Source organism: Drosophila albomicans, chromosome X, assembly GCF_009650485.2.
Source record: "Drosophila albomicans strain 15112-1751.03 chromosome X, ASM965048v2, whole genome shotgun sequence".
In the NCBI taxonomy this organism is placed as follows: Eukaryota; Metazoa; Arthropoda; class Insecta; order Diptera; family Drosophilidae; genus Drosophila; species Drosophila albomicans.
In genome coordinates, this window is record NC_047627.2 from 15,356,096 (window position 1) to 15,382,119 (window position 26,024).

At 40.3% G+C, this 26,024-nt stretch overlaps 3 protein-coding genes across 3 annotated transcripts in view; 1 reads left to right on the forward strand and 2 right to left on the reverse strand.

Moving 5' to 3' along the window:
* The window catches only part of LOC117573331 (alpha-protein kinase 1), a 39,630-nt gene extending 22,391 nt beyond the window's left edge, over nucleotides 1-17,239 (reverse strand). Inside the window, 2 exon segments of the mRNA XM_052008247.1 lie at nucleotides 13,933-14,436; nucleotides 16,969-17,239. Coding sequence (XP_051864207.1) covers nucleotides 13,933-14,043 — 111 coding nt within the window. The 5' untranslated portion in view covers nucleotides 14,044-14,436; nucleotides 16,969-17,239.
* Nucleotides 17,240-18,572: 1,333 nt separating this feature from the next.
* LOC117571383 (S-adenosylmethionine decarboxylase proenzyme) lies at nucleotides 18,573-19,945 on the forward strand. Its single transcript, XM_034253505.2, has one exon. It carries the CDS (start codon nucleotides 18,679-18,681, stop codon nucleotides 19,786-19,788), a length of 1,110 nt encoding a protein of 369 aa, XP_034109396.1. The 5' UTR covers nucleotides 18,573-18,678; the 3' UTR covers nucleotides 19,789-19,945.
* A 956-nt stretch (nucleotides 19,946-20,901) lies between these two features.
* Nucleotides 20,902-24,768, reverse strand: LOC117571376 (ATP-dependent DNA helicase DDX11). Its single transcript, XM_034253493.2, has 3 exons — nucleotides 23,001-24,768; nucleotides 21,898-22,095; nucleotides 20,902-21,835 (listed from the first exon to the last, which is right to left on the reverse strand). The coding sequence occupies exons 1-3, from the start codon at nucleotides 24,669-24,671 to the stop codon at nucleotides 21,197-21,199; spliced, it is 2,508 nt and encodes an 835-aa protein (XP_034109384.1). The 5' UTR covers nucleotides 24,672-24,768; the 3' UTR covers nucleotides 20,902-21,196.
* Between the last annotated feature and the right edge of the window lie 1,256 nt (nucleotides 24,769-26,024).

Genomic DNA, 26,024 nt, shown 5'->3' on the forward strand with positions numbered 1-26,024 from the left:
ACAACAGTGAATGAGCTGAGGAGCGAAAGAGATGGAATGAGAGCGAAAGAGAGAGAGAGGGCTAAATAGATACTACAGACACAAAGTGACTTTTAGCTACTGTGTTTAGATTGTTCATATACACGAAATTAGCACTAGCTAATATAGTATGAATATTTAGAGCAGAGCTGAATCAACAGCTGAACAGTGGACGGTGTGGAGAGGGGGGGAAGGCAAAAGGGCAGCACTGAATCAACAGCTGAATGGGACAAGGGAAAAGTCGAGAGCAGCAAGAGTTGAGCGAGCACAATCAGCGACAACTTGAATTGAACAAATAAGTATAGAGGAAATTTCTATATGCACAATCAGCAAACGCAAAGCGCAAGCAGCAGTTGAGGATTGATCATTGAACCAATTTAAAGCGCATTTTCTTTTAAATATCGACAGCGTTTAGAGCAAGAAAAGAAAAAGCGAAAAAAACAAGTAAATAAAGAAAAGAAAATCATAAAAAAAATTATATATTGACAAAAGAAAAAGAAAAAAGGAAGAAAAGAACGAAGAAAAAAAAACATTTAAAATGGAAAAAAAGTACGAAGAAATAAAGAATGAAAAATAAAAAATAAATGAATTTAAAATTTGAAACGTCGATTTTTATTTTCTTTATTAGTTTAAAATTTATAATTTACATTTAATAAAATTTTGGTAATTTATTTTTAATTTGTTTCTTTTAATTTTGTCAATTTTTTAATTTTATTAATTTAATTTATTATTTTTTTATTTTAAAAAGTCGTTGATTTTCATTCTCTTTTCAATTTAAAATTAAATTTAGTAATTAAAATTTTTTTTTATTTTGTATTGTATTTATATTGATTTTTCAGATTTTTTATATTTTAAATGTCTGTTTCTAACTTTTTTTTGGTTAAAAGAAACGCGAATTTCTCATGTTTATTTTTTTTTTCAATTTTTAAAAAACTATCATTATTTTAGTTGCAAACAAATTATTATTATTATTATTGAATAATACAATTTGGACGTAGTTCACCTTTTAAGGTTTATCCAAAACTTCCATACATTTAAATAAAAATGCAATCAAGTAAAACAAAAAACAGTCGTGAAAGAAAAACACTCGTGAGCACAAACTTTCTATTAACTACAACAAAACAATAATATTTTGCGTAAGTCAAGAGTACGAAACAGATTAAACTAAATACGCAGTGTTCAACAAACAATCCCTTTGTCTACGTCTCCGTAATCTTTAAAGGAATTTGATTTGACATTGAAACTGTAAACATTGCCAAACCCAAAGTCATCGAAACTTTAGTGAAAAGATTAAGACATTAAAAACAATTTCAAATGCATTCAATTTACAGTAATCTCAATGAAATAAATCAAAAACTCATTTGACTATCAAGTCAGCAACTAATTGAAGCTGTTGCTGCTTCAATGCAAATAATGAGTTAGTTTTGTAATAAGCAGCTAGAAAAATAAGTAGACGATGGATCGAATGATATCTCTGACTATTTATAGACCAAGTTTGAACAGTGCAATCGATTGAATCGATGCACTGACGACGACGACGAAGTCTCTTTGACATTGAGCAAGGTAATTCGATGCGAGTGCAATTCAATTGCGAAAAAAACAAACGAGCAAAAGAAATCTTAAACCAATGTAATCCAAAAGCACTTCGTATCGTTGACGCTTTAGAAGCCCAACATTTTTTTGCTGTCACTTTTCACAGCAAGTTGGCAGCGCTGTTTTTATACCTGCCACCCAGAGTGTAGAAGGGTATGATAACTTAGTGTCTGCAGATCAGAGAATCTGGTATATTTTTGATTATAGAACTTTATCGATATACCATATATTACATTTGGTATACTTTAGTATTTTTCAGTATATTAATCTGGTATATTTTTAAAAAAATGGCCTTATGGCCAGACAATTTGGTATATTTTGAATGTAGTACCACACTAATATACGATATATATCAATCGGTATATATTAGTATATTTTCGGTATATTGAATTGGCATATTTTTGGAAAATTGTTTTATTGATATACCTTAGCATTCGGTATATTTCAGTATTTTTGTATATATATTCGGTATATTTTTAGAATCAGATTTTATAGAAAATTTATATTTTGGTATATATTTATTTGGTATATTTTTAGAATATGGTTTGATGGAAAATGTTTTTTCTTAATATTAATTTGGTATATTTTCATTTTTTTTATTAAAAATGTGCATTTTCACGGTAATTCGGTATATTTTTAGTATGTAGTTTTATAAAAAAAAAAATGAATAGCGAGTATCTCACAGTCAATCACGCCCGATTGCTACTTTCTCACTTGTTTTTTTTTTTCAGTTGCTCTAAGCCTCAAATTGCAGGCAAAAACTTTCATATTTGAAATGCAACACAGCGCAAGTTGTTGTTGTTATTTTTACCTCTCTGGCTGTTGTTGCTTTTTATTGTTGTTGTTGTTGTGTCGTTTTATGTGGCCCCGGTCTTGTGTCTTTAGTTTGGGATATAGTACGTAGGCGTTGCTTGTGGACGACGCTCTATAACATTTTATAGTCGCCGCCGCTTTGGCACTTTGTTTTCCCCTCTCACTCTCACTCTCAATCTCTCTCTCTCTCTCTCTCTCTGTCTGTCGCTCGGCTTAGCCCCGAAATTAGAACGTCAACATTGCCGTTGAATGCGATCCAATGGAGGAAAAACCAGTTTCCCTCTCAGCACAACAAAAACCGAACAAAAAAAAAATGCCCTTAGCCAACAAAACACAGTTATGAGCATAAGTATGTGCATGGTTACGGTTACGGTTATGAGAGAATGTTATGGATATGTTGTTGAGCTGACGAAACTGGCCCCACACACAAACACACACACACACAAACACAGACACACACACATACAGAGAGAAGAGAGTGCGACATAATATCTGAAATGAGCTCGCTTCCGGGGCACGCTGTGAGGTTCCCCCTTTTGCAGCAGCAACAGCAAAGCTGCAAAGCTGCAACTGTAATCAGCGTGGCACACAATGCAAAAAGCATGCCGCAATCTGCAAGGCGTTTTGTTGATAGCTCTAACAGAATTGTGAATCATGCACAACATCAACAACAACGACAACAAAAATGGCCACAGGCAAACTCGCACTCACTCGACAGACAGAATGGGAACAGATTGTGATTGTGGAGAAGGGAGAAGGAGGTGAAAGAGACAGAGAAAGAGAAAGAGGAAGAGGAGGACTATCCACATATGTGGATGCCACATGTGCCAAAGGAATGCCAAAAGGGATTACAGTTTGTTATCAGCTGCTGCTGAACAAAACTGCCCAAAACGGAAACGTCATCGAGTGCTGCACAGGAAGTGAATCCGACACACTCCAAACACACTCACACACACTTTTCACATTCTGATTTATATTAATTACTACGTGCTTTGTATATTTAATCACACAACAGCTTGGCCGACTTTATGTTATGTCATATTGTGTCGGAATAATGCAAAATAACAAATAATGTATTAAATAACTTCCACACAACATTTGTCATATTAATTCTCTGATGATCTCTAAATTTTAAGTACTATTTATTTATAGGTATTTCGAAAATATATAGACATAGATATTTCATATTCATTATTAAATTGAATAGCTAATCTTAATATCATTTTCATATAACATTTTTGCAAGAATTTTCTGTAATTCCTTAAATTGTATTTCTTATTATTATTAGACAAAGTATTCAGTTTAATATATCTTTAAGTTTGTAAACTAAACATTTTTGCAATTTGGTTTACAAAATTAAAGATGTCTTAAGCAGTAAATTGAATACAGTCAAATTAATCAAGAACAATTAAAATATGTTACAAAACTTTTAAACACATTTATTCTCAAAAAAATACATTTAAGCTGTTTATTTTTCAAATTGATTCTCAATTAAGTAAAAAATGTTTAATATAAAGAAAATTCACTTAAAAAATAAAATAAATAAGTAGAAATTAAATGATATTACACAACTTTTCGAAAGATGTATTCCCCTTAAACCAATTACATTAAAAATAAAAACTAAATAATGTTACACAACATTCAGAAACATTTATTCACTATCAAATTTACATTAAGTACTTTTTTGAAACGCTTTAATTTAAACAAAAAGTGAAAAAGATCTATTAAATTACAGAATATGATATTTAGTAGAATATAAAATATATTTGTTGTTTTTCAGTTGGTTTTTGGCGAACTTTATTGTTGGATAGTGCAAATATTTGAACAATTTCGAGTTGTTGCACGTTTGAACTCGCACTTAATGCTATCCATTTGATGTATGTCTGTGATTAGAGGGTATACGAAAAAGAGAGTGAGATGGAGGGAGAGGGAGAGAGAAGCAACAAAACTAAAACCGGCTGTCCACATGGCAATTGCCATAGAGAGGCAGCTGGAGACTGGTTGGTTGGTTGGTTGGTTGTTGCTGTTGCTTGTGCTCGATGAATAAATAAAAAGCAAAGGCAAATTATTGAAAAGCGTCGCCCAGCGAGGAAGTCGAGGAAGTGCGCACAAATGGCAGGTAAAATTATGTACACAAACTCAAATCGAGGAGGGAATGGAAAAGAGAAGGAGGCGGGAGTAGTTGAAGTAGTTGGGTCGGGCCTTTGATGGGGACACAGTGAGGCAAAAGCCGGCATTTCATATGCAAATCACGTCACGTGACGCACCGTAACAAAAACTACACAAAGAGAGAGAGAGAGAGGAGTAACAAAAGAATGGAATGGACACACAGCATGGAATTACAATTGTGCAATTTCCAGATGGGAATAAAGATCGCATATTATATGTAAATTATAGATGAACTCGACACAAACAACGACAACGACAACAAATTGCAAATGCAAAATTAAAGTAGCGCATTTGATCGTTTGCTAGAAAACTAGCGAAAACTAATTAGAATGTAAATAAATAAATCAAAAGTGCTAAATTCATGTCACAGAGAGAATATCTGATGACGCATCAGAGTTTTGCATTGTTTTTGGTGACTTTCAACTTTAACTTGCGACTCTTGATTGCAACTTCAACTCGAACTTTTGATTGAATGCAAGAGAGCATATTTAATGAATCAGTTTTCATTGCACATTTCAGTTGTACTTTTTGCAGTAAACAATAAACAATTCATAAATATGTTCACAGCTTCGCCGCAAGTAATGGCAATATAAACATTTCATTCTATATCGATATCGATCCAATAATAATCGGACATATAAATAATGAGTTATTTAAGCGCAAAACTCATTTTTCTTTCCGACTGCAAACTAATTAATGATTTCGAAAAGAATAAAAGATGCCGAATTGAAATAGAGCACGAGAGCTAATTTTATAAACACATTTCTTAATCGATAGACGAGATGAGTATTGAAACACACATTTCCGAAATCAGATAAAAGCTAAAGAGCTAACCATATGCACATGTCATTATCACATCGAACAGATCGTTTAACCAACTGACATAGATTCAACCAGAACAGAACAGAAAAAAAGAAAATAAATGCACTCATAAAGAACCGATCAAGCATCAACTCGAAGGAGAGAAAAAAGTCAATTATGATGTTGCTGTTGGGATCAGATCATAAAATCGATGAGCATATAAACAAATACAAACGAAGCGTTGGCGTGAGATTTCTTCTTAAAGCCATTAACAGTAAAGTCTACACAATATATGTATGTATATATGTATAGAGAGAGAAAGAGAGAGAGAGATGGGCGAGACGCCTACGCTAAACTTTCACACAACATGAAAGAGGCGGAGAACAGATGCGGGAAAAGATCCAAAGGCAAACACCAAAAAGAAATCTCTGCAATCCAAAACAAAGCATAAAGCAAAGAGCGACGACGACAAAGAGAGAATTTGAGTTTGAGAATGGGAAGTGATGTTGATGACAGGAGCAACAGCAACAACAACAACAACAACCAGCTTCAGACCAAATATACCCAACGTATTAAATAAAAGATTCCCAAAATGATCCACTTGGGACGCCCACCAAACACAAAGAAAAAAACCGAAGAGAGATCCAAATAAAGAAGATGAAGAAAAAAACAAAGAACATGCTGAGCGCATTTTCAAACTGAAATCGAAACGTTTTTGAACTTGAACTTTTCATACCCGCTACCCATAGGATAGAGGGGTATTATAACTTTGTGGAAATGTTTATAAAAGACTTGGTAAATACAAGAACAATAATTGCAATCAGATAAATATTGTCGAAATTATTTAAGAAATACTTTTATTGAACGAAAAATGGATCTTAGTTGCTTTGGCTGACAATATTTTTTGGTATATTTTGCACTATATGGTATATTTCAAATGTTTAACTATATCAATATACCAAATGCGGCTTTTGGTATGCTTTTAATATTTTGCGGTATACTAAATATACTAGTTACTAATTCTTTAAAATGAATACCGCATTGTTTTGCTTGGTATATTTTTTTGCTCTGGTATATTTTGCACTATATGGTATATTTCAAATGTATTACTATATCAATATACCAAATGTAGCTCTTTATGCTTTAATATTTCGCGGTATATTAATTCGGTATATTTTATTATGCCGCATTGCTTTGCTTGGCATATTTCAAATGTACTAGAATACCAATATACCAAATTGAGCTTTTGGTATATTTGTATAGCATTTCGCGGTATACTAATATGGTATATCTTAAATTTAATCCCGCATTATTTTGCTTTTATTCACAATGGGTAGCGGGTATCTCACAGTCGAGCACACTCGACTGTAGCTTTCTTACTTGTTGTGGTTGTTGTTGTAGATTAGCAGCCGCATTTTGAACGAGTTGTGACTCATGAAGCAGTATTTCCCATAACATTGAAAGATAAAGGATCACGTTGAACTTGAAATTGACTTTACAAATTATTGTTCAATTTTGGTTTAATAGTTTGTCAGTAAAATTTCATTATACTACTTTAAGTTGCAAATGATTTGGTGTTATTTTGATTAAATTCCATATGCTTAGAGGGTATATGACAGTCGAGCACGCTGGACTTTAGCTTCCTGTCTTGTTTATTCCCTAAAAACAACTAAACGAATTTCTTCTTGTAATCTTTTATGTTCTCTAGAAACTAACGAAAGAATATCTTCATTTTAAACAACCAAATGAATTTGTTTTTAAATATTCTTTCCTTCGTAGAAACTACCAAAAGAATTTCTTCTTTTCATGCTCTAAAAAAGCACAACAAATTTGATCTTCAACTAGTTTAAGTTTAAATTCATTCGACTAAATTATTAATCTACTTAATTATAGCTTGCTACTATGATTGCTTTACTTATTTTAGTCCAGAATTGTGTCCTGCATTGATCTCTCAATCGGTTTTATTCCTTCCTTGCTTATTCAGCAGCTTCTTTTCTCTAGGGTATTGCACATCCGACCAAAGCTAAAGGTGGAGAGAGCCAAGGGGAGGAGATGGAGATGCCCGTCTTGCTTATGCCATGCACGTTTATTTGGAGTATGACTGGGCATTGAAATATGCATTCAAAATGATGGTGAAGGGGGGGAGGAGAGAAGCAGGAGAAACCTGCTGAGTGGACCAGTTAGGCACAGTTAGTAGTCGAGTTAATCGAAGCGCGTGGGCCAAGGCTGTTCTCTTAAAAATGCTGACTGTCTGACTGTCTCTGACTCTCTGCCTGTGTGTGTGTGTGTGGTCGATTCAAAGTGCTTAAGTTAGCAACTTTTTAGTTGGTAAGGTGCGAGAGAGAGAGGAAGAGGAGAGACAAAGTCTGGGGGCAGTTTTAGAGAATTTGAAATATGTAAACGATGCAAAGAGGTCGCTTGGGGCGCCCTTTTTATGCGTCTGTGTGTATATCGAAATCAAAACGAAATTAGAGCACAGCCCGCCAGCAAAAGCAAATAAACATTCCAAAGTTCCAAAGTCGACACGACGCTTGTTGCACAAATAAACAGCTCCAACTTCAAATGAGATAAACAGCCAAAGCAACAGCAGCAGCAACAGTTCGAGTTGCAGGCGAAAAAGGTCTCTCCGATTGCTCACACAAGACTGGAATGTCTGGAATATATATCGGAAAGTTTACGCTATATACAGTACATATAGCAGATACTACATATATGAGCAGATATATATATATATAGTAGTTGGGCGACATATTCTCCAAATGTGAGATTGAATGGCAGCAGATTTTATGACAGAGCCGCAGACGTAAAAGCAAAAGATACAAATGTATCTGTATGTATCTTTTACTTTTTTTTTTTTTTTTGGTTGCATCTGGCAAATGTGAGGGCAGCTGCCTGACAAACAGACAGACAAACAGACAGACAGACGGCCTGCTGCCAGCTTGTGTGTTGTCTTGTTTTTGTTGTGGTTGCATTTGACAGTCAGGAGGCAGGCAGACAGCCGGGGAAAAACTATTTTGCCGAGGCCGAGACTAAGGGAGAGCGCTCTCTCAACATCTCTTTTTGGATTGCATTTTCAATTGCAATAACCCAAAATGAAAGTCAGCAGCTCAACTTTGGCAGGCAGGCAGGCAGTAGAGTGCCTGATAATTTGCTTGAGATACTTTCGTATGGTATATACTGTATACTGTATACCGTATGTGGATAGTCTTTCTAAATATAGAGACCACAGACCCGAGCTCAGAGTGTTGAGCTCTTGGTTCAACAGCTGGCGTCAAGGGACGCAAGCGAGGGCAGTTCATATACATTTCCAATTGTGTGCACAACAACTGCAGTTTCATTGTGGTTTTTAAATAGTTCACATACACTTTTGTCCTGACCCCTTACAACCTAATTTATTCTTACTTAAATAATAAAAAGTTACAACATTTTTCTTCTATTTAAATTGCCTTTAAAGGAGGAAACTTTTCCATAAAGTAAAATATATTTAGGGAACATTCAATTAACTAAAGATTGTATTGGAGTATTGAACCTTTTAGGTTTAGATTGACGTAGAATGCGATGAGAAGATTTACTAAAAATTGTACTGAAGTATTGAACCTTGTAGGTACTACCGAATAGACTGTATAGGTATATTAGATTCTTTAGGTATATTGAATTGATGAAGAATGCGAAGAAAAGATTTGTACTACAAATTGTTTTAAACTATTAAGCCATCTAGGTGCTGCTGCTTAAAGTGTTTGCTTGTCCTGAATTGTATTCAGCCTCTTAGGTATTACCATTTAGAGTGTTGTCTATGCAACGCGTCAACAGACAGGATATCTATAGATATATAACTACATAGATTACTGTGAAGGAATGGAGCTTCTATGTACTTAGTTGATGCACTAATTGACAGGACAAACAACTGGGATATATTATAGATATACTACTATAATGGGCAACTGTGAAAGAAACAAGTAAGAAAGTTACAGTCGAGTGTTCTCGACTGTGAGATACCCGCTACCCATTTTGAATAAAAGAAATATATTTTGCGGTATTATTCCCAAAAAATATACCAAATATACTGCAAAAATACTAAAAATATACCGAATGCTATATTTCGTATATCGGTATAGTACCGCATTCAAAATATACCATAGACGGCACAATATACCAGATTGTCGGCCAAAGCACCTAAGACCCCTAGTAAGTAGGCGTTTTTGCCATACAAAAGTATTTCTTTAATAACTTCGACAACTTTTATCTGATCGCAACCAAATTTTCAGGAATCATAACTACTATAGTTATTACTGTATATACCAAACTCGTAAATCTAGCTTTAAAATTACGCTTGTTATTCGATTTTTTTTTTTATTTGCGGGGCGGAAGTGGGCGTGGCAAAAATTTTAAACAAACTTGATCTGCGTGCAAACATAACAAATGCTGTCGAAAAAAAATTATAGCTCTATCTCTTATAGTCTCTGAGATCCAGTGTTTCATACGGACGGACGGGCAGACGGACATGGCTAGATCGTCTCGGCTGTTGGCGCTGATCAAGAATATATATACTTTATAGGGTCGGAGATGCCTCGTTCTACCTGTTACATACATTTCCTGCCGGCACAAAGTTATAATACCCTTCTACCCTATGGGTAGCGGGTATAAAAAGGGTGCGAAAGCGAATGAATCACTAATAGATAGCGCTATGGGTGGGAGAAAGAGGAGGATGTATGTGAAGAGTGTGGTGTATGCGGGTTGTACAGTCAAATCGAGTTCCCCCCGCCAGCTGCCCGCAGCAATAGTAACAGCAACAGCAACAACAACTGTGCGTCATCGTCACCTTGGATGCCTAGACAAGCGACAAGCTGAAGAGAAGGCAATGCTAAAGAGGAGATGGAAGATGCAAGATGGAAGATGGAAGAGGAGAGACAGAGGAAAGAGGGAGAAGCTCTTCATCAACACTAGAAAGCAGCACATAGCATCACAACTCATCACATCACATCACATCATAACGCAATGCAATGTAAAACCTATTGAAGGGGTGCCAGGTTGAGGTTGTCGCTAGTCGCAAGAGACGTAGAGAGAGAGAGGGAGAGGGAGAGAGCGGAAAGGGAGAATCGACAACGAGGGATTGGGACCAACACTCGACGCTGTTGTTGTCATTGTTGTCAAGAGCAATTGTGTTGCTATTTGAAGGTTAAATTGATCATCAACAACAGCAACAGCCAGCAGAAATGCAATGTCTAAAGACTTGTTTTGGAACAGGGGCGGAAGAGGGTGAAGGAGGGGGAGGTAAAGGGTTGACGACTGAATGTGTAGAACACACACACACACCGGAGGAAGAGGGACTCCCTATCCTATCCCTCCCTCAAGTGACAAGTGACTGATTAAATGCAATTTGAATTAACAGACTAGACTAGCTGCAATCATAACTTACAGACGTTTAGAGTACTTGCTTGGTATATATGTATGCTTAATAACCCCTTAGGGTATATAAAAGAATATCTCTAGAGGGAATAAGAACTCTTTATGTCGAGCAACGATTAATATAAAGAGCTAGCGGAACAATAAACTCTTCGTTCCACCACAAATCTCTACAATTTTGTATATCACTGAATGAAAACATAAACCGAGCTTCAGTTTACAGAAAAATTCACTACTTCTATAACAAATATGGTTCTAAGCTAATTAAGTTTGGACTAACAAACTACATAAAGCTGATAAATTTTATTTTAAGTTCAGTATTCCAAGATAGTTATTATATTATTTAATTTCTCTTCCTTTTCTTGTAAATGATATACCACGAAATCTCGATTTAAATTCATAGCTGCTTAGCTTATACATTTCCGACACATTTAACCAGTCTCAACTTGAAGGTAATTAAGCAAATGATATTGACGTCAATCAGCAAAGTATAACTTTCCCTTAAGACACACTCGAATGTTATTCACAAATAGTTGGAATTACAAAAGTGTAGAGGAAAAGAGTGCTAAGCTGTCGCCTTGACAATTACCAAATGAGGGAATTGAGCAGACCATTTGAACAACGCCCTCTTGTTGCAGTTGCCGACTGCATAACAGTATGTAAAATACCCTCAACGTTTATCTCCCCTTCTCTCTCTCGTTAAGTCTTTCCGTCCTTTTCCTATCAAGTAATAAATCCTTATGCAATATCAACATATACATATATATGCATATAGTTTTTTTCGTTGTTGATTCTATTAGGGGTTCTTCTTCCGTTGCATCCGCTACCTTTGGGGCATGTCGCGTTCTACTTTCTATATTGAGACCAGACGAACACAGAGCGAGGGAGAGGCACAGAAAGAGAGAGAGAGAGTGGAGAGTAAAGAGAGGAAGTAGAGCCAGTCGATAAGCAGATTAGCTTAGTGGGCTCATTTGCCAGCCAACCGCAAACAGAATTGGCTTAAGTGGTAGCTCATTGTCAGCCCTATTGTGGGTACTCGGTGTAATCCCATGTAACGTACTTAGCTCAATACTCTAGCTCCCCTAAACCCCCATGGGGGGGCGCTATGTGGGATGCTCCAAGCACGCAGACAGAGACGGAGACAGCTGTCGATAGCCGGCAAATAGCTTGAAAGTCGTAGCCACCTGGAGCGACGCGTTTCAGTTCACCTCACCTCAACTTAGCTGAACTCTGGTTTTGCTGACGCGCGTAAAAAACTACGCCCAATGCAGCAAAGCGCGCCTAGCTGACCTACATCCGTATTGCAAAAAGAAGCAGCAGTAGAAAAAAAAAAGTGGCAGTAAAGCCAAAGCCGAGCCAAAGCCACGACACGAGCCGGCAGCCAACAATTCGAGAGTGCAGCAGCAGAGAGTGGAGAGTGGAGAGAGAAGAGAGAGAGAGAGGAGATTACAGCATTCGAGAGGAAAGCGGGAATCGCTCAGCTGACCTGAATTTGACAATGGCATCGTTGCTCGGCATCGGGTGTTCGGTAACGCAAAACCGGCAACACACACACACAACTCTGGCCAAATCCTAAATCCTGAATCCTGAAAATGCGCCATGCTAATTGAAATCAAATTTAACAGCCGGGGAATTTTGTCGTGTGTGTCATTGGGAAAACCTTGTGCAAAAATCACCAATGATTTCCGACACCCGAAATCCGAGGGCTGCTGACCCGCTAAAATATAGCCGTTGGGCGTCGTCCTTGGCAACGGTTACGTCGACGGCATCCTTTCATTTTTGTTGTGTGTGTATGTTTATGTTGGTGTTCATTCACGTTGACGTCAATGTTGTTGGCAACGTTAAGGTATTTTTTGGGGGGTCTCTTATCATGCCGACAGTTGAGCGATAATCGACGGTTTGAAGAGGTAAACTACATTGACAGATCAGTTAGTCAGTCAGGCAGTGGCACAGACAGTCAGTCAGTCATTCCAGCAGTCAGTCGAACGTTTACGAATTGAGGTGAGTGCTTCTCCAGTTCGGTTGTCTTTAGTTTGAACACTTTTTTTTGTTGTTTTCGATTTGGGTACTATTGATACACAGCGAGACAGCGACGGGCAATCAAAAGAAACCAAACAACAACAAATGGGAAGCCGGAAGTGTGTGCCTCTCTAACCGCTGCCGCTCATCCATTGAACCCAACTGACAACTACCAATCGACCAATTTACCAACATCTTTCATTTACCATTCACCAATCCCCTTAGTGAAATGTGCTGCCTCTTCACAGCGAATAAACCGTCGAAGGTGCAGATGCTGTCCGCGAAGGAGTAACAGTAGAAGGAATAGAAGAAGAAGAGGACGAGGACGAGGAGGAGGAGAGAATAAGAATCTGGGCACATGCAGCGCACATGGCGCACAGCGCCGTTGTGTGTGTTGGAACGTTGTGGGAATGAAACAAAAAGGGCTCGTCGACACAGCGCCGCAGCAGACAACAAAAGGCGTAAACAAAATGGGAAAATTTCGGAAATTTATTATCCGACTTTGAGAGGTTTTTGTTGTTGTTGTTCTTATTCTTGTGTGTGTGTATGTGAGTGTGCAATTGCAGCTACAACAACAACAACAAGAAAAACCATGTGAAAGAGAGACAACAAACGCAAAGAGCTAAGTGGTAGAGCGGGAGAGAAAGCTAAAGACAGAGAGAGAGAGAGAGAGAGAGAGAGAGAGTCATACAGGTAAATGAGAGCGTCTGTTTTTCGGGTAGGCAAAAAAAAAAAAAAACGCAGGAGATGGGTTCAAAATAGTGACAAAGAGAGCGTAAGAATTAGGAGCAGGCATATATAATAAATATACCAACAGCACGAACAAAAAACTAACTATGAGGGGGCCACAAAAAAAAATCCTAAACAAATCAAAACGCAATCAACGTAAAATGGGAGCGCACTTCAAGTGCAGTGTGTGTGCAGTGGGAAGCGAGTGAGGACCGAGAAACGGTTTCGGTTTTGGGTTCTCAAGTTCCTGAGTTCGGGTCTCAAGTGCTGGTGGAGCACCCACTTAAAGACCTACTCCACTGCTCCCAAGAACAAGAACCACATAAACTAAACTATGTGTAAGTGTGTGTGTGTGTGTGTTAGGGGTTTCCCCCAAATGGTACTCACCTCGAGGTAAACATCGCTATCCGGATTGAAGGTGTCATTAACCCGACGAAATGTGTAATTCACATGCGGTATTGAATGCAGGATTTTGACGAGTATGCTCGGCTGTTCCATTTTTTATGACTCCTTTTTGCAACGTTGTTATCGCTATTTGCTGTTGTTGTTGTTGTCGTCGGTTGTTGTTGTTGTTGCTGTTACTGTTGCTCACTCACTCACTCGCTCTCGCACGCACACAATGTGCTGCCTCGCTTCTCTTCTCTCGCTCACTCGCTTTCTTGCGTCGTTTCTTTATGGAGGTATGGGATCCTTTATTGTTATTACGTGAGTATGAGTGTGTCAGTGTATGTGTGTGTGTGTATGTCAGTGTTTATGCATGTGTGTGTGTGTGTGTGTAGGAGTGCTGCCGCTGCTGCTGCTCTTGACGTCACAAAACGTCGCGCTGCTGCTGCTGCGTCTCGTTTCAACGCAAAATTGACTTGAGAGTTTAGCGCATTACACTCACTAATGCTAGAGATAGCAAAAAGAGTGGGGGAGGAAGTAGTATGTAAGTTGAGGAACGTACTTAGATTTACGCACACACACACACAGACACGCACATGCACACGCGCAAGCCAGAGCGAGAGAGCACGACGAACACTAGAGAAGAGGCTGCTGGATTGTGCTCTGTGTTTGTTGGGGGTGTTAATGCGTGCGCTTCACACGCTGTGCCAAATTCCAAATTCCTGAGCCAGAGCCTGCTGCGTTCTCTCTCTCTCGCTCTCACTCACACAATAGTGGTGGCGCTGTGCTCTCTCGCTGCTGCTGCTGCTGCCTAGACGCGCGCTCTCTTTGTTCTCATTCGCTTTTGTTCCTGACTCTGAGTGCGTATCTGTGTGTGTGTGTGTGTGTCCTGGCGTGTGCGTGCGTGCGTGTCTGTGTGTGTGTGTTGGCTGTGCGCTAAATTTTCACTTTCACTTTTCACACACACCCAAAAAAAAAAAAAAAGAAAAACGCAAACCCAAAAATGAAACAGCCGAATTTGACACACACTGCATTAAAATTGCACAATACTCGAGAGCGAGGGCTGTCACAGGAAATACACACTAACAAACACACACAACAACAAAAAAAAACATTTGTTTTGATTTGCCGCTCGCTCTCGTACGCGCAGGATCAACAAAAAAATATCCAAAAAAAAAAAAAAAAAAACAGCGCACAAATTTTGATTTACCACAAAAAAAAGAAGGAAATGAAACGTATGAAAAATTGCAAGGAGCTGCTTATCAACAGCGTTCGTTTTAAATGCACTTTATCAATTGTTGTTGTTGTTAGAATTGCACTGCGTTTGTAATATTATTTAACTGTTTTTTTTTAGCGTGTTTCCTTTCTCAACAATTTGCTTTTTTGGTTGACTGAATAATAATTTTTACCGTCGCGCACACACACGTTATTTTATTTGAAAACGGACCACGGGGCGTTGTTTCATTTGCCGTTTCGTTTCGTTCCGTTGCGTTTCGCAAGCTTGGCGTTGTTGCCGCGTCTGCGGTCCAAATGCGAATGAGAATCGTGCAAAACCTGCGCAACGTTTTTCGCCTGCAAAACCAAAGAAAGCAAAAACAAAACTCACAAATGTTCCTTTTCGCTCTCTTACACACTCTCTCTCTCAATCTTTCTGTTTGCGCTCTCTCAGCCTCAGGCTGCACACGCTCTCTTTCGCTGCTTGACTAACTGTTCTTCTTATTAGCTAATTAGCTGAAGCTGCTGCTGCAGACTGCAGTTGAGAAGCTAAGCGAGAAAGAGAGAGGGATCTTGTGCATAGACGATCTTCTTTGCGTTGTGGGAGGAGGATTAAGACAAGTCGATAACGATAACGATAGCGATATCATCGCCAATTCAAATGCAAGTTGAACTTTTCTTTTGTTCGTTTTTCTTGCTGACTTTTCAGTTTTTATGTTGTTTTTATTGTTGTTGTGTTAGCATTTTAATATGTGTGCCACTTTGAACATGGTAAGCAATAAACGAGTTTTACTCCAATGCAACATCCACAACAACAACAACAACTAACGAGAATAACCGCTTTGCTAGTTTCGCTGACTACGAGAGCGACTCCGATTTCAACTCCGGTGACAACTTGGAAGTGTCATTGTATCCAAAGTTTCTAGGGAGTTTGGGAGGGAGGGAGGAAGACAGGTGAGAAGCTCCACTTACGTATGCGCTGCGAGTGTTTGTAATGTGAGCAACCTCTAAAAAAGCAAAAAGCAAAAGGCAACAAAAATCAAATTCTTAAGCCTGGCGTCAGCGTTTTATCGCCCCGCCAAGCGTAAATTGAGGCAACCAAATACTATTACTAATAAATATTTGTTCAATGGCGGCATATCTTGTTCATGCATCGGAAAAAAAACAGCAAAAGGAACTAAATAATAATAATAATAATAATCATCATCATAAAAGGGGGGAAGAAAGAAAAACGAAAAATAAAAAAAGTAAGCAAACACACACACGTTGAATGTTGGGACTGTCATCTTATCAGCACATGTGAAAAGTAAATAAGAATAAAAAAATGGTAACGTAAAAACGTTGTTAATGTGATTGTAGCCGCTTGTCTTTAGAGGGTGGTGGAGGGGCAGGGGGAGGGGGGAGTAATGTCGGCAATTCGATTCTAAATGTTATCGATGACTCGCGTTGCATTCTTGCTATCGACTTGCGATGACTCTTCTGGGGGAACTGGACTTGAACTTGGACAAGACACTGCTCCTGTCTCTTTCTCGCATGCCTGCATCTCTGCCTCTCTTGTTGTTGTTGTTGGGCTCGACAATTGCATTGATTCGTTTTGCAGGCTATTTTTACAATGCACTTTTTCAAACATCCAACCAAAGCATACACACACATACTCAGGCGCGCTTACACACACACACACACACAGAGTCACGTTTACACACATTCACACGCACGCTCACACACACAAAGTCACATAGCGGTTACACGGGATACACAAACAACACACAAAAAAAGAAAAGGAAAAACGCAACAAATCGTAGCGCAATTTTATTTTACACATACTTTTCTGCTTTGATGCGCAGCGCGTTCTTTTTGAATTTTATTTATGCCGTTAAGAATGAATCTTTTTTAAATTCACATATTCATAATTTCATTGAATGTTCGTTCATTCGCACACTTCTCTCTCTCTTTCTTTCTCTCTATGCAGTAGTATGTATTTGCTTTTGCGACGGCGGCAAACACGACGACGACGGCAACGACGACGACGACGACGACGTTAAAACGCTTAACGGTGACGGCGACCGCGACTCACAACATACAACAGAGACGAAACGCAACAGTGTGACCGCTCTGCAGGTAAGCTTATAATGACTTAAGTGACTTTTCAAAATACCCAAAATATATTATCACAATGTTAATCACTATGTTAATACATTAGGGGGTGCTTTTTGAATGTTCATATAAATATACAATTATTTATTAAATATAGATGACTTAAAGAACAATATTATTTGTTTGAATAATATTTATTAGATAAAACATTTTATTTTAAAACATTCCTTAAAGTTACTTGATGTTTATATTTAAAAATGGCTCCAAATATATGTTAAATGTTAATGCATTAACTTATATTAAATGAAATATTTAATTATTATATTTAGTGTTAGCTTAACACTTAAATTCATTTAAGAGCTAGAATTGGTTGAACTTTAGTAAATGATAAATACCGCATTTAAGCAATGTATGCCAACAGTTTTAAAAGCACTGTCTGTTAATTGCTTACAGTGTGCAAGCAATTCAAATAGTGCTGGTGGGGTTATTAACATTAGTGTAACATAAATTCAAAATAAAAGTGGGTGCTTAGTTCTTCTTATAATGTCAACACTGCAAAGCAGGCAAATAATTTATGCAGCAAATAAATTGCATAATGCTGCCAACAGTTCTACATTTTTAATCGTACAGTTTGAATCCGCTGTTAAGCGCAGCTTAAGGCAGCAAAAGTAAAACAGCTGTTTACTGATAAGAGCAGTGGCCATGTAGCAAGCCGGTTCGAGGCAGTTTGAATGTCGCACATGTGGTCCGCACTAGAGGTGAGAGAGAAACATCGATAAATTCATACATCGATGTTATTGATGTTTCATCGACGGAATCTACAAATGTATCAACTTTCAAAAATTACAACAGTGAGTGTGGCAACGTAATATATATTTTCATTCAAGTAGAATAAAACATAAAAAATAATAGAATTTGTTAAAACTACTTTATTGGTATTTTAACGAGCTTCAAGTTGTTGTTTTTGTACGTTTTTCAAACATTAATTTTTCGGAAAAATTTTATTTTTAACGGAAATCTTTCAGTGAATAATGTGAATTAACTTTTCCATTATTTTTATTTCAATAATATGTGAAGCTACACACGTTTTATGTGTATAAGAACGTAAATTATGCATCATATCTGATTGATTTTCTAGTAATATTCCGTGGTGTGAAATAAAACAGCAACAAATTCAACTTACAGAACAATTTTGTCAATAATAAATGAATTTGCTTACTTGCCCGCAAAAGAGAAATCGATTATTGCGAAGGAAAGAAATCGATGTTTAAGCACATTTGAAAAGCAGCATCTAAACAATATCGATAGCTAGATAGTTGTGGCAACATCGATATTTTTGGCAGCACTAGCAAAGGCAGTTCTAAGGGGCAACATTTGAAGCGCTTCATTTATCCATCTCCATCCAGCAGACGCTGAAGCGAACCGCCGAACCGATAAACAATGGATAAACAACAAGCACAACAATTGCAAATTGCAGCGCTGCCGCCGGAGATTGAGAGCGAGCACTTCTTTGAGGGCGTTGAGAAGCTGTTGGAAGTGTGGTTCGATGAACGTGCCACGGGCGATTTGCGCAACATAACGCGCAATCAATGGGAGAATCTGTTGCGCCACGTCAAATGTGAAATAATCAGTTTCACACAGAACGAACATATCGATGCATTCCTGCTCAGCGAGAGCAGCATGTTTGTCTCTCGTCGCCGCTGGATACTGAAGACCTGCGGCACCACCACGCCCCTCAAGTGCTTGGAACAATTGCTCAAACTGGCCCAAGTCGAGGGCTATACAGTGATCACGGATATCTTCTATTCGCGCAAGAATTTCACACGTCCCGAGGTGCAGAATTCACCGCACAAAGGCTTCTACGAGGAGGTCACATATTTGGACAGCATCTTTCCCGAGGGACGTTCCTATTGCTTGGGCTCAATCAATCAGGAATGTTGGTATCTCTATACGTTCAGTCAACCCGAGAAGGAGGGCGAAGAGGAGGAGGAGGATGAAGTTAAACCGAATCAGAAATTGCAACAATTGCAATTGCAGCAACCCGCTGATTTCGGGGATCCCGATCAGACGATTGAGATATTGATGCAGCAGCTCGATAACGATGTCATGGCGCTGTTTACCAAAGATAAGTTTGCCACGGGTCAAGAGGTCACACAGAGTTCCGGCATTGATCTGTTGCTACCCCAAATGCATATCGATGACTTTCTCTTCGATCCGTGCGGTTATTCGATGAATGGCATCAACGACAAAGGCGAATACATGACCATTCACATTACGCCCGAGGAGAAATTCTCGTATGTGAGCTTCGAGAGCAACGTGGCCTTGGACAATTACACGCGTCTGATCAGTCAGGTGATCAAGACATTCAAGCCGGGCAAATTCATTGTCACCATATTTGCGAATAAATCATCGTTGGCCTACGAGACGATGAAGGAGCTGGAGATCGAATACTCCACGCTCTCCAATTGGCAACGCACCGATATGCAGTGCTGCAATTTTCCCTCTTATAATCTCCTCTTTGCCCAATACTCGCGTGGCAAGTCCAGCTAGACGGCGCTCCCTTACCGGACACTGATGCGGAGTAGGCGATGGGAACAACCGTTCCGCATTCTCATCCGGATGAATAACTCTGGCTGGAGCTGGTGCTTTGGCTGGAAATGCTGCAATTCCAAAAATTCCTTTGTTAATAAATCTTTTGTTATTTTAATACTTTCGCTTGGCGTTCGTTTACAAACTACAAATTCATTAGAGATTCGATTAGAGATTTTCCTTTGAGGGGAGATTTCTTTAGGAAAACAAGAACAAATCACAGAAGAGGACTTCCTAAGGTAATGAAAGAGGACTTTCTAAGGCAATGAAAGAGGACTTTCTAAGGCAATGAAAAAAGTCTTCCTAAAGCAATGAAAGAAGTCTTCCTAAGGCAATGAAAGAAGTCTTCCTAAGGCAATGAAAGAAGTCTTCCTAAAGCAATGAAAGAAGTCTTCCTAAGGCAATGAAAGAAGGCTCCTAAAGTGGAGGAGAAGAGTCTTAAGAAAGAATACAATCAAATGCATAAATGGAATGAATAGACATGGTCCCCCAAATGGGGAATACAACAGATATCTTAGAGGAAGCAAAGGTCTTAGAGTGGATTACAAAAGATCTCCAAGACCAAGTATAAAAGGTAGAAGCCTCAAGTTCTTCCCAACTTGCCAGTCGACTATCAAGCGGAAGACTTTCCTTTGGAAGACACTCCTTCACAGATATCACGCAGCCTCCCCATCAAAACAAGAACAAATCACAGAAGAGTTCTTCCTAAGGCAATGAGGAGGTTTTTTACGCAGTGGAAGAGGTCTCCTAAAGAAAGAAGTCTCCTAAAGTGGAGGAGAAGAGTCTTAAGAAAGAATACAATCAAATGCATAAATGGAATGAATAGACATGGTCTCCCAAATGGGGAATACAACAGATATCTTAGAGGAAGCAAAGGTCTTAGAGTGGATTACAAAAGATCTCCAAGACCAAGTATAAAAGGTAGAAGCCTCAAGTTCTTCCCAACTTGCCAGTCGACTATCAAGCGGAAGACTTTCCTTTGGAAGACACTCCTTCACAGATATCACGCAGCCTCCCCATCAAAACAAGAACAAATCACAGAAGAGTTCTTCCTAAGGCAATGAGGAGGTTTTTTACGCAGTGGAAGAGGTCTCCTAAAGAAAGAAGTCTCCTAAAGTGGAGGAGAAGAGTCTTAAGAAAGAATACAATCAAATGCATAAATGGAATGAATAGACATGGTCTCCCAAATGGGGAATACAACAGATATCTTAGAGGAAGCAAAGGTCTTAGAGTGGATTACAAAAGATCTCTAAGACCAAGTAGAAAAGGTAGAAGCCTCAAGATCTTCTTAACTTGCCGGTCGACTATCAAGCGGAAGACCTTCCTTTAGAGGACACTCCTTCACAGATATCACGCAGCCTCCCCATCATTACACCATTTGGCTTCTAGCCTTGAAGAAACGCGCCGTGCGCGCTTGCACAGAACCGAATCCATCGCTGGCTACGCTCAGCGAGCGTGCAATCCACTGCGGCAGCTTCTGTTGAATGCGTGCGCTCGCATAGCGCTCGTCCAGCAGATAGACGCAGGCATAGTCACGTATATGCCGCACCGAGCGACCAATGCACTGATTGACCGCCTTCATGCAGAGATTCTCGTAATACTCGTTGCCCGCACCTGGACCCAACTGTGCGTCCAGATGCCGCATGCGCTCCTTGAGCTCGGGCGCCGTGCGATTCGGATACGGCAGACCGACTACGATGACGCCGCGTCCCAAGTCATCGGCAAAATTCAAGCCCTCGGATAATTTGCCACCGACGACGCTCAAGAGCAAAGCGCCCGTTGCCTTGGGTTGAGCAATTGCCTCGGCATATTGTTGCAGCAGTTGCTCCACATTTTTGCCGCTAGTCTCGCGAAAGATGCGCTTGCGTTGCGCAATCCTTGCCAGCGTGCCGCTACGCTGTAGATGCGTGTAAACAACGTCCAGATAATCGTAAGAGGGCAGAAAACAAACAACGCCGGCGGGCAGCACATTGCACAGATTCTGCAGCACCATGGCGAGTTCCTGAAGCTGTGCGAGATTGGGAGTCATTAATCATGAATGAATTGAATGTCATTTACAGCTATACTTACCATGCTGACGCTGCTGCGTTGTGCGTAGTTGAAGCAAAGCGTCGCGCCTGTTGGTCCAGTCGGGAGCACAAAGGGCTGCACTGCATCCGGTGGCACCACATGACCATAGAAGTGCTCCACCACACGGTCCGGGCACTGAGCAAAGAGTTGTGACTTCAATTCCTCTGTGGGCTGCATTGTGCCGCCTGCGATGACGAGCTGAAGCATGAATAAAGTAGAATTCAATGTGTGGCATAGATGAAATTTGAGTTTGTAAAATAAACTTATTGAAATTGAGCGTCTAAGTGGGCGTGGCTAAAGTCTAAGTAATGTCATAAGTATTGTGTCTTAAGTGTGAGAGCTCTGACTTTTATATAAGCTGAGTTAGAGGAGCTCCACTTAAAGACAGACAGACAGACGGATGCATTTTGGAGGGTTAAATGGATTAAGTTGCTTTCTTTTGGTTATTGCTTATATAATATGAAAGGAAGATGAATCACTCCAGCTTTTGCAGTGGACGTGGCTCAAGTCTTAAATGCACTTGAACTGCAGCTATTGCAAACAAATTTGTTAGCTCTGACTGAACAGCTGCATTTTAAATTGCTTTAGTTACTTATTTTTTACAAGCTTTTTTTTACTTATTATGATTATTATAAAAAAAAAGATTACAAAATATGTGCATGAACTGAAAGAAAGCAGCTACCAAGAAGCTCAAAACTCTTAAAACTTACAACTCAAGCTTCTTAGTGGAGTATTATCCATTGAGGAGCGTGCAAGTGGGCGTGGCTAAGATCTAAAATGCATTTGAGCTGCCTACAGCGCTCATAAGCATTGTGACCAACTTTGGTAGCTCAAGCTTTTATATAAGCTGTGTTTAAGAGACTTAAACAGGCGGACAGACAGACAGACAGATCCCATTTAAAGGGTTAAAGCTGCTTGCATGCAGTATTTTGTTTGCTTGCCTAGCTACAAATATTGTAACCAAATTTGCCAGCTCTAGCTTTTATGTAAGCAAAGATCTGGACGATGAAGTAAACGGACAGACAGACGGAAGGATTCCTCTAGAATTATAGTTAATGTCTTAGAATGCCTCAAATCTATGTAGTTAGTCAACGGTAACTTACAGCGCGTGCTTCTTTGACAATGTCAGCAAAATGCTCGGCAGGATTCAGCAGCAGATACTTGAGTGTGCCCGTCTTGGGTTGCAGCAGAACACGTCCATCGGCGGCATCGCTGGTGAGCGTCTCCAGAAAGGCGAGCAACGGGCGCAAAGGCGACGGCAAACTAGAGACAGGAGCAGGCGATGACTGTTGCACAGCAGGTGTTGGAGCAGGTTGCTCCACTCCTGGCTTACGCTTCTGACCACGCTGCTGCTGCAGTTGATGTTGCGTGGCCAGACGCTGCAGCAGCTGCTGCGTGGGTGGCGCTTGATTCTCGCTCGGCTGCGGCTCACGTTCGCGTTCCCGCTGCACGAATCCCTGCAGCTTCTGGGCGAAACGTGTGCGAGTGCAAAACTGGAGCAAAGCGTGCAGATCAATGTTGAAGAAATCGCCCTCGGCCGTCAGTTCATAGGTGCGCAACAGACGTGGCTCCAAGCTGGTCGACTCTGTGAGCAACTGCAGCAGGCGACGCACCACAAACAGCAGCTGATTGAGACGCAACAAATGCGTGGCACTGAAGCGACTCGCATAGCGTTGTTTATAGCCAGCCAACTGCTGTTTGAGCAGCTGCAACTGCTCCAGCTGCACTTCGCTGCTGTGCAGTTGCATTAACGTGTCGAGCAGATTGTGCGCCTCGTCCACAATGATGATGGAGCCCCTTAACTCGATGCCCAGTTGCTGGCGTGAGTTGCGTTGCAACAGCAGCTGATAGGGAAGTAATACGAGTTGCGCCTGCGGCTGTGCGGCACGTGTGGCATAGTAGGGGCAGCTGCCGCATGCAGCACCCTCATTGGCCAGCTCCTCGATGTCCAGCGGTTGCAGCAACGCGGCATCGCTTAAACGCTGCAACTGGGCTGGCGCTTTGTAAATGCAAGGATTACGTTTGCTGGCCATGTCCAAGCAGCGTTCGTTCATCAGTGCCACATGTGGCAGGCGACGTACCTGTGCATTGATGCACAACTGTTGCCGGGAGCCCAGCGAGATGCAACGCGTCCAGGTGGCATGCGGCGTCTTGCGCAGCTCGGCAACGATTTGCGCCAGCTGCGAATGCGTTCGACTGCAGTAGAAGATCTGCACATGGCGAAAGCGTTCCGCTTCCTGTTGCAGTTCTTCCTCTTCGTTCACTGCATCCTCCTGCGCCGGCTCCTCATCTGCTGTCTCCGGCAGCAATTGTTCCTCGTTTGCTTTGCGCGCTTTGCGCTGCTGCTGTTGTTGCTGCCGGTTGCGCTGCTTCACCTCCGCCAGCTGTTGCTCCTGTTGCTGCAGCAGCGCTCTTAAGTGTTCCAACTGCTGCAGCTCTTCACGCTGCGCCTGTGTGGCGCCCTGTGCCGTTATCCAGTCCACCGCCTGCTCGTTTGCCGCCTGCAGCTGCCGCAATTCGCGCTGCACCTGCTCAATGCGCTGCTGCAGCTCGGTGCGCACCAACTCTTCGTGTTGGCGCAGCCAACTGAGCGCTCCGCACAGCAGTGTCAGCGATTTGCCCGTGCCTGTGGGTGACTCAAAGATGCCAATTTGTTTGCGCTCCAGCACCAGAAAAAGCTGTTGCATCAATTGTTCCTGTATGTCGTATGGTGTGTGTGGGAAGCCAAAGTCTTGCGGCTGCGGCACTGGCAATGTTTGCCGCGGCGAATACATTGTTGTGTTTGGATCTTGCTTAAACTTTTCATTAATTGTTTAGTAATTACAAAAAAATCGCGCCATGTTCGATGGAGCGTCGCGCAAAATAATCGCGCATTTTTGCGTCTCGCGTGAAGTTGGCTGCACGCAATTTGCGCTCACGCACATACATATTTGAAAACTGCGTGAAGTTGGCTGCGCGCAATTTGCGCACGCATATTTGTGAAAACTGCGCATTTCGGCGCTCGCTCTGCTTCAAACCCATATTTCAAAACTGCGCGCAATTTGCTTCACGTTGGCTGCGTCTGGCAGCTCTATCAGCTTGACCAGTTTTCTAAGTCCGGCAGCGCGTTTTTAACTGTAAAGTCGTGATTGCTTATTTTTTCAAAGTGCTTTAAATGTTTTTTTTTTTGGTTTTGTGGTAGCTGCAACGATTAGTAATCACCATTAGACACTGTCAATTAGCTATATGTTATAAAAAAACGCTACTAAGTGTCAAATCGCGGTAAGCTTCATAATTCATATGCGTCAGCGGCGCACAACAAGTTGCATATTCACATGCGCCTTTTGTCCGCTTTTGTAGTTACCTTTGTTTAACCTGCGGCCATATCGATTTGAATATGAATATAAATTTAAAATTTTAATTTGCAGCCAATAGGTGAGCTTTGCCCCTCTGCTCTGTTGCCCCAAGGATCTATGCTATTAAAGCGCAAGTGTGAGTGTGTGTGTCTGTGTGGGGGCGCTAAGCAATCGTTTTCTTTATGTCCCGCGTGAAGTTGGCAGCGCGTAATTTACTCACACACTATTCCAAATTGAGTTAACTAGGCAGCGCGCAATTTGCGAACTAATATTTTAAAAATACTGCACTACATTTAACTACACCTGGTAACTCTACGGTAGTCCAGTTTTCTTCACTCCACCGGCGGAGTCGTTTTTTTTTTAAGTGAGTTTACACAAAGTGCTTTTTTTGTTTCCTTTTTGTTTTTGTGCTTGTGATTTTACTCAAAGTGTTTTTTGTTTCATTTTTGTTTTTGTGATTGTGAATGTGTGCGACGATTAGTAATCGCCAAGAGATGCTGCAAAACTTGATTAATTGTCAATTAGTCATGTGCAGTATTAACGCCGCTGGATGCCCAATCTTGGTAAGCTTCACATTTCAATTGCGCCAGCGGCGTACAAAAAGTAATTGTAGTTGTTATTGTTGCTAATTATTTATGTTCGTTACGATTGTCGAACGACCTACAGCAAAATCTATTTGAATATGCATATGAAATTGAAATTTGATTTGCAGCCATTAAGTGCGCACTACTTGTTGCCCCAAGGAGTCCCAAGCAAACTATTAAATCTACATATGTGTGTGAGTGTGTTTTT